The sequence below is a fragment of the Panonychus citri genome, unplaced genomic scaffold, assembly GCF_014898815.1.
Source record: "Panonychus citri isolate SS breed McGregor unplaced genomic scaffold, ASM1489881v1 Contig00111, whole genome shotgun sequence".
Classification (NCBI taxonomy): Eukaryota; Metazoa; Arthropoda; class Arachnida; order Trombidiformes; family Tetranychidae; genus Panonychus; species Panonychus citri.
Window position 1 is genome coordinate 38,782 of NW_026515516.1, and position 18,459 is coordinate 57,240.

The window sequence follows — 18,459 nt, forward strand, 5'->3', positions numbered from 1 at the left end:
AGATTTTAATTATCACCAGAATCAATCTCAAAATCAAAATTCTTACTTTCAACGTAATCGGTTTGTGCCAAATCAACCGGGTAGCCCGATTGATCGACCACAACCGAAAACACCTCCAAGATCTGTTTCACCTAAACCATCTACATCAGCTGCATTTACTTCTAATTGTATTCATCACCCGTCTCAATCATCTACACCCTTGAGTTGGCAAGTTGGTAAATTAATTGAAACAACTGTTTTAATGAATGGAAAACCAATTAAATCTGTTATTGATCCTGGTGCAATGATAACAATAATTGATAAAGAAACATTTAATAAATTAGACACACCTCTACAACCTTACGAAGGTCCAATCGTTTCAGCCGCTTCTTGTAACATCATGAAACCTCTTGGTCAATGTGAAGTCACTATCACTTTTGAATCTGGTAGAAAACAATCAACTGTTACAATTCTTACTATGGTTGTCGAATCATTAGCTGGATCAATTTCCGCTTTAATTGGTCAGAACGCTAACACACCTGCTAAAGTATTGGTCGATACTTATCGTGGGATCATCCTTTTAGATAATTGTCCAGATACTATTCATGCTGCTGAAGATACAGTTGTCCCTGCTCGATCTCGTTGTTTCATTGCTGTCGTCCCTGGACGAAAGAAACGAGTTAAAAATGGAAATTATCTCGTTCAAACTCCAGTTTCTTGGGATCGAAAAGATAAAACGGTCTTGGCTAGTGCAATTGTTAATTATAAAAATCAACCATGTTTAACCGAAATATGTAACTTCACTGAGAATGATGTCGAAGTCAAATTTGGTTCAATTCTTGGGACGTTTGAAACTGTTGATAAAAGTCCAATAATCGACATTAATGATGATCATCAAGGTATCCTCTCAAACAGATCTTTGAGAAAGATGATGATCTTACTAATGACATTAATGTCTTTGGTTCTGATTTCGATAAGATTAAAATTGGAAGTAACCTTGATGAGAATCAAATCTACAAATTAAAGAAACTTTTGGTTCATTACAAAAAAGTTTTTGCCTTAACAGCTGATGATATTGGTTTAACCAATAAATTTGTTCATTCAATCGACACTGGAAATGAACCTCCAATATCTGTCTCTCCATACCGACAATCTTCAGAAAAACGAGAAATAACTAATAAATTAGTTAACGAACTTCAAGAAATCAACATCATCTCTCCATCATCATCACCCTGGGCCTCACCGATCGTTCTCGTCAAAAAGAAAACAGGAGATTGGAGATTTTGCGTTGATTACAGAAAACTAAATTCAGTTACTAAACGAGATCATTATCCTCTTCCAAATATTATCGATGCTTTAGATTATTTACAGGGTGCTCGTTACTTCTCAAGTTTAGATCTTAAATCAGGTTATTATCAAATCGGATTAGATCCAAATGATAAAGAAAAAAGTGCTTTCGTTACCACTGATGGTCTCTATGAGTTCAATGTCATGCCTTTCGGTTTATCTAATGCTCCAGCTACTTTCCAACGTTGTATGGATGTCGTTCTTTCAGGACTTAAATATAATTCATGTTTAGTTTATTTAGATGATATTTTAGTCTTCAGTTCAAACTTTGAACAACATTTAGTTCGATTAGAATTGATTTTTCAACGTTTAATCCAAGCCAACCTCAAATTAAATATGTCAAAAAGTCTCTTTGCTTTACCTGAAGTTACTTATTTAGGGTTCAAGATTACAAAAGAAGGTCAATTTCCTGAACAGAAAAAGTTAGATGCAGTTAGAGATTTTCCAACACCAACTAAATTAAAAGATGTTAGAGCATTTATTGCTTTCTGTTCTTATTACAGAAAATTCATAAGAAACTTTGCCACTTTAGCTAAACCTTTAACTAGGTTAACAAAAAACGATGTAGGTTTTCAGTGGGGATCAGAAGAACAGAGAGCTTTCTGAGCTTTCTTTTCAGAGAGACACTTTAAAATCAGCATTAATTAATCCACCAGTTTTAGCTCATTATAATTCTAAATTAGAAATAGAAATTCGAACTGATGCTTCTGGTCAAGGGTTAGGCGCAGTTATTGTTCAGAAATATCCTGAAGGGTGGAAACCAATTGCTTATGCTTCACGTCAACTTTCTAAATGTGAAAGTAATTATTCGATTTCAGAATTAGAATGTTGTGCCATAGTTTTCGCTCTCGAAAAATTTAAACCTTATGTAGATCACCAACACTTTACCGTAGTAACTGATCATTGTTCTCTGTGTTTCTTAAAAAATAAACGTAAACTCCCTCCTCGCCTGATGAGATGGACTTTGTTCTTAGAAGAGTTCGACTTTAAGATTGTTTACAAAAGTGGTAAATGTCATCAAGATGCTGATTGTCTAAGTCGATACCCTGTCGAAGAACCTGATGATTGTGAAGATAAAATAGAACAAAGGATCAATGTTTTATCAGTCGCTTTAAATACACACAATTTCCAAGAAAAACAACAAGATGACCGATTTTGCTCTTCAATAATTAATCAACTAAACAATTTTCTCAAGTTAAGCAAAAATCGACAACGAAGATTGAGTAAATACAAAATCGTTGGAAATGTTCTTTATCGAATCGTCTGGTCTCCTGAAGGTGATGTTGACTTAATTGTTGTACCAAAATCGTTGAGAAATGCAGTTTGTACTCTACATCACGACTCAGTCTTCGCCGGTCATCCTGGTGTTTCGAAAACTTATAATCGAATTAAAACTCATTACTTTTGGCCTGGAATGAATAAAGAGATAACAAACTATGTCAACAGTTGCATCAAATGTCAGACTCGGAAATCACCTTTCATTAAAACTCCCGGTCTGATTAGTCCACTACCTTTAACTGAAAAACCTTTCGACAGAGTGGGGATCGATGTATTAGGCCCTTTTCCAAGAGCTCATGGTAAAGAATATATAATAGTTGCAATCGATTATTATTCAAAGTGGGTTGAAGCTCAAGCCGTTAGTAGTTATACTGCTGAAATCACAGCTAAGTTTCTTATAACTAATATCTTCTGCCGTCATGGATCTCCAAAAACTTTACTATCAGATCAAGGAACTAATTTCACAAGTAAACTACTTGAACAAGTTAACTACATCCTGGCCATCAAACATAATTTCACTACCGCCTATCATCCTCAATGTAATGGACAAGTTGAACGAGTCAATTCAATCATCGCCACCATGTTGTCAATGTATGTCAATAAATACCACTCCGATTGGGATGAATATTTACCTTTCGTCATTTTCGCTTATAATACTAATCAACAAGCCAGTACCAAATTTGCACCATTTAAAATCCTCTACGGTCGTGATCCATTGTTACCAACAGAAATTGAACTGCCTCTTCTTTATCGTTACGATCAAGATGAAATTGTCGAGTGTGTTTGGCCTAAAATCCAAGAAATGGTAAAAACGAATTTACAAGAGGCTCAAAGTAAATACGCTCAAAATTATAATAACAACAGAGTACCAGTTGAATACTCTGAAGGTGACAAAGTATTGGTCCGTTTTCCCCATACTTTACCTGGCTTAGCAAATAAACTGCTTCATAAATCACATGGTCCTTTCATCGTCATAAAAAGAAAAACTCCATTGACATATCAAGTTCAAGGAACTGGGACAGATAGAAGGAGAATGACTGTCAACATTGAGAGGTTGAAACCTTTCATCGAAAGAAATGAAATGATCGATAATACCAATGTTAGTGATATTGGTGGTGCCGACAATCCAACGACTTTAGATAATAATCATACTTCAATAAATCCAGACATCGATGAAAATGCCTCAACAATCCCTGACATCGATGAAAATGCCTCAACAATCCCTGACATCGATGAAAATGCCTCAACAATCCCTGACATCGATGAAAATGCTTCAACAATTTCTGATAATGACAAAAACGATTCTGAAATCCCTATTGACATAAGAGAAAAATCTAACTGTTCAAATTCCGACCATAAATCTTCATCAACGATCGACGGCATTTCCATGTATCCAGTCTTAAAGAAAGTTAGTTTCAAAGAAAACGATGATATCGTTCCAATCGATGATTCTTCGTGGATTACAATTGATGATAGTATAAAAACAAAATCTTCTACAGTTGTTCCGGGTGGCCCGAAACAATCAAAGAAGAAACCAAAAGACATGAACATAGATTTCGAAAAGTTGATTCGAGATTGGGAGAGTAATGTTGGACCAAGACAAAGTAGTCCAATCAATCATAATCCTCCATCACCTTCTTTTGTTACTCCCCAATCAACACTAAATCAACAATTAACTCCAAAAGCGCCAACAAAAAAATCAACTGGTCTTCATTATACTTATCCAAAAGCGGTAGAAAAGACACCACCAAGTGAAAGAAGAGTTGAAAGAATTTGTGATCTAAAAAGACAAGTCGAAGCCATTCGTTTCGAAAAAGTTAGATCACCAAATAAAAATCCAACAACAACCAATTTAATATCTTCATTAATTGTCATCTCTTCATTGATAATTCAATCTCATGCTAATTTCAATTTAGTAAAACCGATAGTTTGGAGACCATCAAATCGAGACATCACGTCAATGGAAGGTGAAATTTTGACACGATTATATTTGAATAATACTTGTTCCATCATCGCAGATAAACTCAATCTAACCGAGTTGAACAGAGTATCGTTTACAAATTGGTGTGATAATAGTTTCGAACGGAATATCATGCAACCAATAAAAGAAAATTGTAGACATAAAAACTTAATGGAAAGCAGAAAGAAAAGAGAAATTTTCACGATTTTAGCGATCACTGCTGCTCTTGTTGTTGGTATTGGTGCTCTTGGCTTATCAGTCCATAATACAATACAGACTGGTAATAATAAAGAAGCAATGTCAAAATTAGTTACAAACCAGAACACGGCCCAAGAAGCGATAAATAGATTAGAAAAACATGTTAATACTTTAATCGATAAAGTTGATAATCAAACAACTCGTCTAACTACATTCGAACGGACCACTCTGCTCGTCTCTCTTACAACCGCAGATTTAGCAGCTCAATATCATGTTAACCAAGTCCAACTTGTTGACGTTTTTGAAAATTGGAAAGATAAAACAATTAGTGCTCAATTGTTTAGTCTCTTTAACCTCACTCAACATGATATTCAACTCTATCCAAGACGATTAATGACTCCAATTAAATGTGTCCTCAATCCATATGAGAATTATATTGACTTATTAATTCATGGCCATAAATTAAATCCCGATTATCTCATCATGGAAGCAGATCCATTTATCCTTAAAAAATCAACTAATGATTGTCTATTTTACAAAGGTCCAAAAACAGTGTTATATAACTTGAAATCGAATCACATTTGTGATACTTATGGTTATGCATATTCTGCCCATTACAATTACGACACGATTTTGAATGCAAACGAAAATGGCACCAGAAAAGACAAAATTTTTTGAAAACTTTACAATGTCCAAATCTCAATAATGGAGAAAGTTTACTTCAAGTTAAAATCTTGAACAAAAAGATTTGTTTATTGTTTTGGACACGATATCAAACTGAATAATATCTCACAAATGTCCTGCATGGGTTTTCAGTCATTCACTTAATTTACCTTTACAAATCGATAATTATTCGTTCCCTTACTTCACCCTAAAATATGTCAAATCAAACATCATTGACCCAAAACATTATGATTGGATCGACCAACAAGTTTTTGCTGGGATTGATCATTCAGAATTATTACCGAAACTTGAAATAACTAAATTTAAACCACTTCAAGAAGATAGTCATTCTAATTGGATGATTTTATCATCAATCTTAATCTCATTTATCTTAATCTATTTCTTAATTTGTCTTTTAAGAAAATTCAACTTCGTTTCTCTACACTCGACCTGGATTAATTCAGCCAGATTTAGTGAATGAGGAAATCGAAATGGAAGAAAAGATTCTGAATTCCTAAAACTAATGAAAATATAAAGGAATATTAATCCCAAATTAACATTTTAACCAAAATTTATTAATCATTTTAACTAACTAAATTCATAACTAATTTACCTTCTTTATCTACACCTTTATCATCCTCATCATCATCATCATCATCACCATCATCAACTCTAGTTATTCACTTTAACTATATTTTAATCATGATTTTGTTTTTCTTTCATTTATTGTTTAGAGATGAATCCTAAAAACGATATAATTTATTTCAATACAAAATATTAAAACGATGCCACAGAACCCAACTACAATCATTGAACGAATTGATTCTGGTTCTGAATCTCCCTTGAAAATGAAACACCAGATAACCCTGATATCCAACTTGATACTTTCAATACCGTCCTCAGATAATACCTTCAACATCAAAATAGAAGAACCTTCTGATCAAACCCAAGAATCAGTATTTAAAATAGATATTTCTCCTCAGCTATCAGAAATTTGTCATCAAAATGGATAAGATGATTGATGAGAGAAACAATAACCAACGAGATCGCTGGAATCAAATACCGTCAGCATCCCATCAACTTGATTTAAAAAGATATAATTTCGTTGTTTACATTTTCAAAACAATCAAAGTACATTCTAACTCGGACTTTTGACGAAAATCTTCAATGAACATGGTGTCATGAGGTATGGACAACGAGTAAAACACAGTTTTGTAAATTCTGATTCGAAATCTATTTAGGAAAAATCCTTATTTACTATAATCATCCTCCTTTCTAATGACCAAGAAGAGTACAACCGAGGATGAATTCTTAAAACGATGGCCACTAGATCAGGATTCTACCAAGAATTACCATGTGATTACTGTGGAATTTGTTTCAATCGGCATATAGTACCAGAAATTGCCATTGTTGTACTTATTGTCATGAACGTTCTCATTACGTTTCTAAATGTCCAAAATATCAACAACAAAATACATCAACTTTGGCCTCTACGGTAGTTACAGACAACTCTAAACCGTATAATCCATCAAAATATACAAACAAAGCAACGCCAGTTACGAAAAGATCTATCAAAAAAGATGTTAACATCGGAGCAGCTTTTAGACATGCAGGTGAAATCATGGTTGCAGGTATTTTGAATCCAGATAATGTTATCCTTAAAGAAATCGGTGAACCTCCAATGCAAACCGTTGCTTTAGATTGCGAAGGTTGTACTCGATTTGATGGAGAAAAAGAAGTAAATGTGGTTAGTCGTTTGTGTGGCTTGGCTATTTTGACTCTACTATCAAGGTCAATAACATTTACTATACTTGTGTTAAACATCACAACTTAAGCAGGTATAATTTATGTTATGGTGGTGTTCCTCCTCCTGAACTCAACAATGGTGAACCGTTAGGAACTGTTCAAAATAAGTTAAGAATTCTCACTGGTAAACGACTAATTCTACATCACGGAGAAATTGACCTCGAACTTTGTGGGTTAAAACGGAAAGATTTAGAACAAAATTACAAATGTAAAATTGTAATGTTAAGTGATCTATTCAAAGATGGTAATGGTCAACATTTCAGCTTAAACAAACTTTATTCTTTTCTTTCTCCAAACGCTCAAATGTTACAACAATTTGGTGCTATGCCTGGTGGTAATCATAATCCTGAGAAAGACGCAAGAGCTACTTTGAAGTGTTACCTTAAATGGATTAACTACCCTAATCGTGACCTCCTTTCTTCTCATGGAGATAAAATACGAGACCTAATCAATTCTGGTAAAAATATTAACGATTTCAACTTAATGTTCGCAGATGAAATGGAGAAAAGAAAACCTTGGGATGGAAAATGGAATTGGGAAGAAAAATCTTCTGAACACTCGTGGAAATGGTAAAGACTGAGGACAGTCTTTTTTTCAGAAGACCCGGCAATTGTGATGATGAAAATTTCATCATCTTTACCTTTCTCTTTCTCTCTCTCACCCAAATTCCTTTCTCTCTTTCGCTCTCTCTGTCTACACAAATCTCTTTCTCCTCTTTCTCCTCGCTCCACCCACATTCCTTTTCCCTTTCTTCTTTTCCTGTCTACCTTTTCTCCTTTCTCTCTATCTATTTCCTTTTCCCTTATTTTTGTCTCAACTTAGCCAACAACCACAACAAGTAAAATCTAATAATTATAATTGAATTGTTTGTATTTTCTTTGTTAATTGAATGTGAAATATTATTCAAAAGTATCCAAGTGTTTTTGGTCCATTTTGATACAATTTTTTTACCCAATAAGGTAAATTAATCTTATATTTGTTTATTTTTTTTTCTTTCTTTCCCTTTCTTCCTAAATCATTTCCTTACCACAACGGGTGTCCGTTGTGGTGGAATTCCTTCCTCCCCTTGTCATTTATCAATAAAAAAGTTCAACAATTCGGGTGCTCGAATTGTCGAATTTATAAATTCAAATATAACCCGAACTTCTGTTAAATCAAACTCCATTAAGCCGAATCTCAGCCGAATCTCAGTCAAGCCGAATCTCAGTCAAGCCGAATCTCAGTTGAATAATAAGTAAGCTTAATTGTCGTCAAATTAAATCTTAGCCGAACATTGATAAAGTCGAAATTAAAGTTGATCACCAGAATCTCATCACCAGAATCTCATCACCAGAATCTCATCACCAGAATCTCATCACCAGAATCTCATCACCAGAATCTCATCACCAGAATCTCATCACCAGAATCTCATCACCAGAATCATCACCAGAATCTTATTACCTGAATTTTATCATTATAATCTCATTATTCTAACAGATGTTGTTGCCTGACTTATCTTCTTTTCTTTTGTTTTCTTTTACTTTTTTTGTAAAGGTTACTTAATTAATAAGGTTACAATTTCAGGTTAGAAAATCAATTATGAATAGACAGTAATTAATTTAATAGTTAATTAGAAAATTGATTTAGGAAACAACAACAATTAAAGTTAGACCATTAATTATCGGAAATCAATAATAGTTAACTCAGTAAATTACAGGAAATCAAATCAATTAACCAATTTAATAGTAATCAGTTAGTTAAGATTCACAGAGTAATTAAATAAATCAATTAGTATAAACTTCCCATGAGAATCAATCTCATCGATTAGATCAAGAAAATTCGACATCAGTATAAAATCAAAAGTAAATCAATTAGAATCCTCAGAGTTAAATTTTCATTTGACTACTCAAGTTCACCTTATTAATTAATTAATCTTCTTTTTCTTTAATTTGTGTTCAATTGATTTTCATTAATTCTTTTCTTTTAATTTGTGTTCAATTGATTTTCATCAATTCTTTTCTTTCTAATTTGTGTTCATTGATTTTCATCAAATTTTTCTATTAATCCGTATTCTTATATTTTCTTCTTTATTATATCTTAATCTTTTATTGTTCACCCTCAATTATAAATCAATTATTAACTTGTGTACCCTTCTAAACATTTTATAAAATTATTACCATTAAACTTTAATTTGCCATATTTAAAACCGTCACAAAAACAAACGTGACACAATCAACAAAAAAGTAATCATGTTTCAAATGTAAATTCTGGTTAAATGATAACAATATCATGAAATAGCCTTAAGGGTAAGACAATTAGCTGTAGAAGCAGAAAAAAAACTCAAACAGAAAAAGGTAAGAGTATGAATTTGGATATTCATTGTTTGAGATAATTTGAAATGAATCTAATGAATCTAGAAGTTTATTCCATAGGAAAACTTATCTTCCACCTCCCAGAGCAAAATTGGAGGACGATGATGATGAGGAAGACACAAGAAGCTTTCAAAAATAATGAATTTGAATCAATAACAAACAGCAATACATCAACTACCAAAAAGGGGAAAAGAGAGATAGTGACATTTAAAGAGAGAGAGAGAGAATCAGATAGAGAGGGTGGGTAAGATTAACTAACAGGAGAGAAAGAACAAGATAACAATGAATTCTATGAGTTTCCTTTGTCCTCTTCCACCTCTCCCACCCTGTTCCACCTCTCTTTCCAAGTCACTTACTGTTGACATGAGGAGCTACATGTATATGTTATATTAAAAGATATTAAAGAAAACAGGTCAACTACTGAAGGAGTGGGAAGATGGGTGGAAAAGAAAACAAAACTAGATGTTTTATTTACTCACTGAGAGAGCGAGACAAAATAATAACAAGGTAAAAACTAAGATACACAGAGGAACAATAAGTTTCCACCCTGTAAATATACCCAAGTAAATGATTAATAACATGAAATTAATGATACTTACATGGTAATATCATAATCACCGTCAGAGAATGAGATTATTGCAAAAATAGTTTATATTAAATGTCCATAAATGGACAATACAAAAGAAAGGTCAAAGTTTTCATTATTAGAATTGTGAAATCTTGAATTATCATGATGAAACTTCATGAAATGAATTTGATTAACTTTTTAGCATAAAATCAACTAAAAGTTTCAACTTTTTCTGGTCAATAATAACAACTGATCTATGGTCAGAGTTATTGGCTTTGTTATTGATTATTATTATTTTTGTTTTTTTTGCTTACTCATAAATATTACTTGAAATATCAGATTAGGATTTGGATTAGTGATGTATCATGTTGGCTAATCTGTTTCTTTTGTTACTCATTACGGGATTTAGACTTAAGCCTGACTAGCCCATTGGATTATTGTTATTATTTCATAGCTAATTTTATTACGGTTGACTGGGATTCTCGTTGAGCTTAGATTGGATTTCAACCTCCAGCTCATTTCCACCCCACTCACTATGATATCGCAATTACTTGTACCCTCCATAAGGACTTTAACCATTTAGGACGAGATAGAACTTTTTTTTCCTTACCTTCCTTGTCCTAATCTTGTCCTGGTCAATCATTGTCCATCTTATTTTGTTGTTGTCAAGATTATCATTTTGTTACCCACTCTCATCTAGTCTTTATCTTGATCCTCATCATTCTGGTCATTCTCAAAGATGACAAACTTAACTTTCAGTAAATACTTGGAAAGCGATAAAAAAACTGACCATCATATCGTCTTGACTAAACTTTGTATCAGTAAAGATTTCGTAATGATGGTAATCATGATGATGATGATGATAAGGATGAGCAGCAAAAAAAAGTTGAGAAATTCAGTCTTTGGGTTGATTTATTTCTTTTCATCTTTTCAACTCGAGATTATCTTCTTAAGATGAATTTTTGAGCGTGATATGAATTTTCTTATCCAAATAAACCATAGCCAGTTCTGTTATCCACATGTACGAAGTGAGTGTGAACTTATTCCACCACCACCACCACCACAACCCTCAAACTCTACCCACTATCAACACAACAAATAATCACACCATTCACTTAATACTAAGTTAGCATCTCAGTCAACAACTATTAGCAACAACTGAGTGAGTGGTCATGATATCCATCATAACAATCTAGTAAACTGACTGACCACTCCTTGTGATGGGAAGCTTAACAACACGTTATCTCATACACATGAGTATGTTATCATCATCATCAGGGTGGATATGAAAATAAAAGTTATCATGTTGCAAGGAGGAAAAGTATGATAAGCTTTGATATGGTGGGTGAGAGTTCAGTAGCATATTCATGAGATTTTCATCCAGAATTAAGTCAATCAATCAAATTCAAGTGAATTTTTGAAAGATGAAAAAGAGAAAGAGGAAGAAAAAACTTTTCTATTATTAAAAACCAAAACATTGGAAGAGAAAAAACTTCAAGTTAGAACAAAAAAAAGGATATTCGATAAAATCGAAAAGTTCATCTGAACTTGCAACCATTTTGATAGATAAACTTTTGAAATCCATCATCATGATTTTCCCTCTGAATTTATGGTTGGAACTTTTTCTTTCTATTTTTGCTCTTTTTCCCTGTTCATGATTCACTGATTGTTAAACTTTTTAAGCTTAGATTTCAAGCTTTTCACAATCGATGAAGATGTTACATTGATTTGATTCAGTTGGTTAATTGTTTACTGGTGTTCATGTGACCATGAACATTGGAAAGGTATAAAAAAACCTCGGTAAATGTCCAGTGAACCATGGATATCGATTACAGTTACAATTCAGTGTCCATCATGAGTTGACCAGTAACCAAAATGGTTACTCAGTTAAATAGTAACAAAAGTAACAATGATAATAATCGTGATTATATTTTATATACACATGATACAAGTCAAATCGTAATTCAGATTGTATGGAAACTTTTTTTTTCACTGGTCACTTCCCATGTGTATTAAGTAAATATTAGGAACAAAAAAAACACAGACTCACACTGACCAATGAAAGTTAATTATCTAAATTGTCCAGCTTATTGAATGATAGTCAAGATAAATCATAGGCAAATCAATTACATCTTCTGAAGGGCAACAGAAATCAACTACCTATTGATTGTCAATGAATCAATGGTCATTAATATTTATCATTATCACTAGTTGACCGCTATGAGAATGGTCATCATCTTCTGTCCATCATTATCATACTCATATATAAATAAATACTATTATCATTTCCGACATAAATATAATATTTCACCTTTAATTCCGGAAGTACTTCTGTATATAAATATATAAATGTATAAATCTTTATTCCGGTTTCATTCAGGGAATCAGTAGATAACCAAATCAACCAATATTCACCTTGAACATTTACTATTGTTATTGTAATTCTTAAAATCAATCAAATGAAATATTATTACCTGAGATATTATCAGTAGCCTCAATAACCCACAAAGTTTAACCCAATTACATTCAACACTATTCAAGTTCAACACCGATAAACAAGTGAGCCAGAATTTATCATGAAAATTGAGTTGAACCAAAAGCAAAACTGACCAATCAAATCAAAAACAATTGACCATCCTAATTGATTTTAATGGATGGTCATCTCTCTCTCTCTCTCTCGCTAGCTTTGTCTACTTGTTCAGGAAAAATAATTCAATAAAAAGTCATGATATAAGTTGATTATTTTAACCATGTATCATGTTGATAATGAAAACAATATATTTATAATATATAAATAGTAACATTGTTATATAAAAAGCTAAATGGACTGTGATAATAAGACTGACTGGTCACACTATATAACAGTTAATACTTGAACATTGGATGAGAGGTCAAGTTCAATAATGACCAGTAAAGCTAAGTGATGATGATGATGAATGTAAAAGATGAGGATGATAAAGTGTACAGATGAGATGAGAAGGAGGAGAAAGGGACTTTACCCCTCCAAGGTTGAATACCATGTAAAGACCATTCAGTTGTCAGTAAAGAAAAGACTTAAGATGAATTTGAAGTGAATTCGGTTACAGGAAATTCGTTGTCAAGGTGATATTCTAAAGTAATAGTTTTTCCACTACCTTCATCGTCTCATCATCATCATCATGTAAAAAGAAAAGAAAATGAGAAAGATAATGAGAAGAGAAAAAAAAAGAAAGTTCTTAAGTTCTAAGTGCAAGTTCTAACTTCTTAATAGACTATCAGAGTGAACAAGTTAATCACTATAATTAGGTTCTTACCATTAATCCATGAAATGAGGCTGATGTAAGATGATTCTGGACATTGATTATGTTGGGGTAGTGGGTAAGTGAAGGGTGGGATAGTTGCCATAAAGGGAAAAGGTAAAAGGTGTAAGAGAGACAAAAGATCTGATATTGGAATTGGAAAAAGATGCTCTTAATTATTCCCACCGGGCGGGTTTCCATTGTAACATCAACAGAATTTCATATACAAGACATTATATCTTTTTCTCCCACCGCTTCTTATTATTAAACCTTTTCCCATTCCAATATACAAAATCATTTGTATCTTCATGTTATCCAAATGGGGAGAGATAAAAATACATACACCATGAAATTAACTGAACTAAGAAGACGATAAAATTGTGATAACTCTGATAGCATAAATGATAATAACAATAACGATCATGATGATTACTACTCAGTAACAGTCAATTGAACAATTTGATTTTCATCATGATCATAATGATGTTAGTGATAAAAACAGGTAACAATATAAATCAGTTCATTTGATTATCTTATGTATGTATCAAGAAGACTGTTTGAAATTGATTGTGAACGAAAAGTTTACCATTAAATGATCAGCTAATTATAATTGATTTAAATTAACTCTCTTTATATTCTGAATGAATTATTGACAAATGTCCATTTTTAATTGTATCTGTTAATTGCTATATCGTAATTTAATTGCACTGGCTGACAATTAACTTACAATGAGTAACGTTCAATAATATTTCATATTTAATGATTATCATTTGTGTGTGTCTCAGTGTTAACTCCCAATTGTAAATTGTTTCCTTGTTAATTGCTAGCAATTTATTTTTCTTGCTTTCACATACACATAATTGTGTATAGAAATTAGCTAATGTCTTAACCATTCAAATTTCATTTGCAAAAATTACTCATTGATTACCATGATGATGGTGACGATAATTATCACCATCATGAATGAATTAATTACTACCACTTGAACTAACTCGATTCAATTTAATTTCTTAATTTGTAATAGGAAAAAAAAAGTTCAAGGAAAATAATTGAGTGTAGATGAGTGAGAAAAAAAGTTTATAAAATAATAGCAATTAATTTGATTATTTGTCTTTCATGACGATGATAGTATTCAGTATCGTCATCATTATCATCATCATCATCATCATCATTAGAAATAAAAATAAATTTTGTAGACAAATAAATTGTGAAAGTTATCATGAAAACTGATAATGATAACTGGACACGTAACTGTAAGGTGTTGTTGACATTACAGGGTGGATGATGATGATGATAATGACGATACAAAATTAATATTGATCAAAAAGTAAACCAAGAAGACAAAAAGTATCTTCAATAAAAAACAATTATGAAACTTTTCCCACTTCTCACCATGAAGCTCATGGTGGACACCATTGAAATCCCATGAGCTGAAACGACTCACTCCTCGTCCAAGACTGAACACATCTCAAGCTCAATCATCATCATTATCTTCATGATGATGATTTAAGTCTTACCTCGTTTGTGAACAGTTCTCATAATATATTATTATATACAACGAATGAAACAAAAGCTGATAATCAATTAATGATCAATCTCAATTCTTTTATTATTATTTATTTTCATTTTATTAGTAACATGAACCCGGAAGAGGAAAAGTAGAACGGAAAAAATTGTGTCTCATTCAAAGATTTTCACTCTTATCTATTATATCAAGCGCTACAAAATTTGCTCTCAGTTGATATAATATTTCATTATACTCATGGTTACATTATCAATCCTCATGTTGATATTAGATAAACATAAGATATTGGATTTGTATTTATCTCTTTAGGCTTCAACTAACTTGAAGGATTAAATTGGTCTCCTTGTTTAACCTTTATCCCTCTCTCTTAATACATATTATTATCTTTATCATTACCTTTACCCTACAACATCAATCCCCACTCCATGAAAACCTTTCCACTTTCCCCATGTAATAATATTATTTGGTTATTGTTATTTTTTTTTCTCAGGTAAAATTGTTGTTATTTCTTGTTTATTGTTATCTCAAGTATCCAGAGTAAATATTTACTCTAATATTGGATATAAACTCATGAAAATTGCTTCTCAATCCGATAGAAGATAAAAAAAATACAGATCGAGGTTGATATGCTGAATAGGTGAATGATGGAGGAATAAAAGAAAACTTAAATCTTGGAATTGAGAGTATGAAAAGTTGAGTAAATTTTAATAAAATTCCCGAACCAAGAACTAGAATCATGGTTATCAATAAGTTATCTCTTTAGACCCTCAGGGTGGATAATCTAACTCTCTCTTCATGTTTTTTTTGATATGATCAACATTTATTTACTGATTAATGTTTACTGTTTATTGAGTAAATGAAAATCAAATCAATTAAATCAAATATCAAAAACTATGGTCAAAAATTGTGAGAAAATAATCTCAACCCACCGGTGGGTATTTTGTTCAATATACAGAGAAACTTTTTTTTTTACTCTTAAAAAACTGACCACTGAGTCTCTTTGTTTTTCTCATATTGTTTATATTTACTTTTGATTCAATTTCTAAGATTATATCAAACATTTTTATTATCATCTACTGGGAGTGATTTATATTTATTTCTGGGAATTGAACCATGAAAATAATAAGAAGTGATTTGAATTTTACAATTTTCTTAATGTAAATTCAATGGAAAGTAAAATTTGATCATCTTATTTTAATGTCGATGAGAAAACAAAAGTTAAATTATTGTTATTATGATAATTTAACTTATATAAGCAATTAACTCTCATGGGAGTAATTTCAAGATTCACATTTATTTACATTGGATGGAGACTGAGGCAAAAAGTGAGAGAGTGAAAATGGAAAGGTGAATGAGTAGATGAAGATGAAGATAGTAAAATGATCAACTGGACTTTCGTAATATGTTGAAATGGATCATCAATCAGTGGAGTTAAGTAAATGGTTTCAAAAGTTCATGTGAGAGGGTGGGAATAGTTAAATGAAGAAGCATAAAGATGAGGATGCTAGAGAAGTGGATAATTCAGTGTTCCCTTTGCTCACATTGTTTGTGTCTCTAATCTCACGAGGGAATAAGGCTAAGAATGAAGAGAAATTGGAGATGATGAACGTGGAGATGAAACAGTGAGTGGAATTTTTCCCACTCTGACACTCTCTTTCTCTCTCTCTTTCCTTTTCATGATGTAAATCTATTAAACATCTTCATCTCTCCACTTCCTCTTTTACCTCCTCCTCCTACCACCTCATTTGACTTAATTGCTTAATAAATAACCAAACTGGATTCAAATCAACTTCTCAATTAACGTACCACTCCATCAACCCCACCGCCATCACCATCACCACACCCACTGCCATTATCATCATTATAATTATCATCTTTATCTTCATTTTCTCTTGTTTAAACTTCTGATTGAGAGTCTTTAGTCTCTCTCTTTTCCTGGTCATTTAATTTGATAGAAGATAAAACATTTTATCTTCCTCTTTCTGCTTTTTATCTTCCCACCTCCCAATACCAACTCCTCTTTGAAGCTTTAAAAACATCAACACTTTCATTGAAACTTGTCCTGAGGAAGAGCGAGTAAAAAAACAATCATCCAAGTCAAATTACCAAAAACTGCTTACAATGAATTTTCATCTTCTTTCAGGAAGTTGAGAATCATTTTCATGGTGGTAACCATGAGAGGAAGAGAGAGAGATGAGGAAGATGAAAAATGTAACCATCTTAAACAATGAGTTCACTGCAAACATCATAATCATATTAATGGAGGATTAATAATATTACTCATACTTATATGAAAATGTTATTATTAATACAATAAGAGATGAGATTGAAATAATACCCACCATGAAAACTTCCCTCAGTAAATCTGAGGTTAATATGGTCACAACTTTCATTTTTATTCAGATTAATGAATAAGTTGAGTAAATTTTACATGATAAACATACAGATGATGATGATAATGATGAACAACATCAACATCACACAATCAATCATAATTATTCAATTAATTAAACCAGCACCCTGTATATTCAGATGCAAAGTGAATTTTTAACATGAAGAACTGAAATAAAGTTCAACAATATCAGAAAAAAACCCTTTCAAAAAGAGTTCCAGATTAATGACTCTTGTTGGTAAACTTTTTTTAAAATAATTTTCTTTGTCCTTTTTGTCCAGATTGAACATGATGCTCAAAAAAGCAAATGGACTTTCGAGTATTTCTTGGCATTTTCGACTGGTCAATGTAATTCTTCACGTAATGACCACCACACTGATCATGTATATTGCACATTCAATACTAAATTGTACCAATCAAATGTCACTTTTAATTTCACTTCACTTTGCCCTTCACCCGATTCACACTGAAGCTGTAAGTTGATTTTTCACCAATGAAAAGATAATTTCAACCAAAGAACCATGAACATGATTTCCTACCTTTTGTATTGATCAATTAATATTTGTTCATTCTCATGGTTATATAAATTCAGGTTTCAAGTAACGTTGGAAGAGCTGATATCCTGTGTTGTATATTTTCATTGATAACGTTAATCATTTTCACCAGGTAATGTAAACAATTTTGGCTGATCATAATAACGATAATAATATTATAACTGAATCAACTGAAGATAAATATATGCATGTAAACCCAGTTAATTGTAAACAATCAAATCATGAAAGATGATCATGATAATCCACAGAATTGAGAATTGATTAGATTCCTTTTATTATTATTAGCACGCTCACACCAGGGATTAATTTTACCTTAGCTAACACTCTTACTCTCATCATCATTTCAACTCTGCATGATACTTTACTCAATAATATGCTGAACTTTCAGAGTTGCTGATAACTTTGAAGCAGAAAAAAACAACTTCAACAGGGAGAAACTCATCCAATTGTAACTATCATGATAACTTTATGATAAGATTGCGTGCTATTAGCATAATACTGATCTCATTTTAAATGAATATCAGATTTATTCAGTATCATGTTAACTCATGACTCTAATT

The 18,459-nt window shown here is 32.0% G+C and overlaps 1 protein-coding gene across 1 annotated transcript in view; it reads left to right on the top strand.

The window, feature by feature from the left end:
* Positions 1-18,459, top strand: part of LOC128389859 (protein O-mannosyl-transferase TMTC1-like) — a gene marked incomplete at its 5' end in the record, with an annotated part of 69,381 nt that overhangs the window by 38,492 nt on the left and 12,430 nt on the right. The window contains 2 exons of the mRNA XM_053349500.1: positions 17,627-17,819; positions 17,938-18,011. Coding sequence (XP_053205475.1) covers positions 17,627-17,819; positions 17,938-18,011 — 267 coding nt within the window. The remainder of the gene's footprint in view (positions 1-17,626; positions 17,820-17,937; positions 18,012-18,459) is intronic.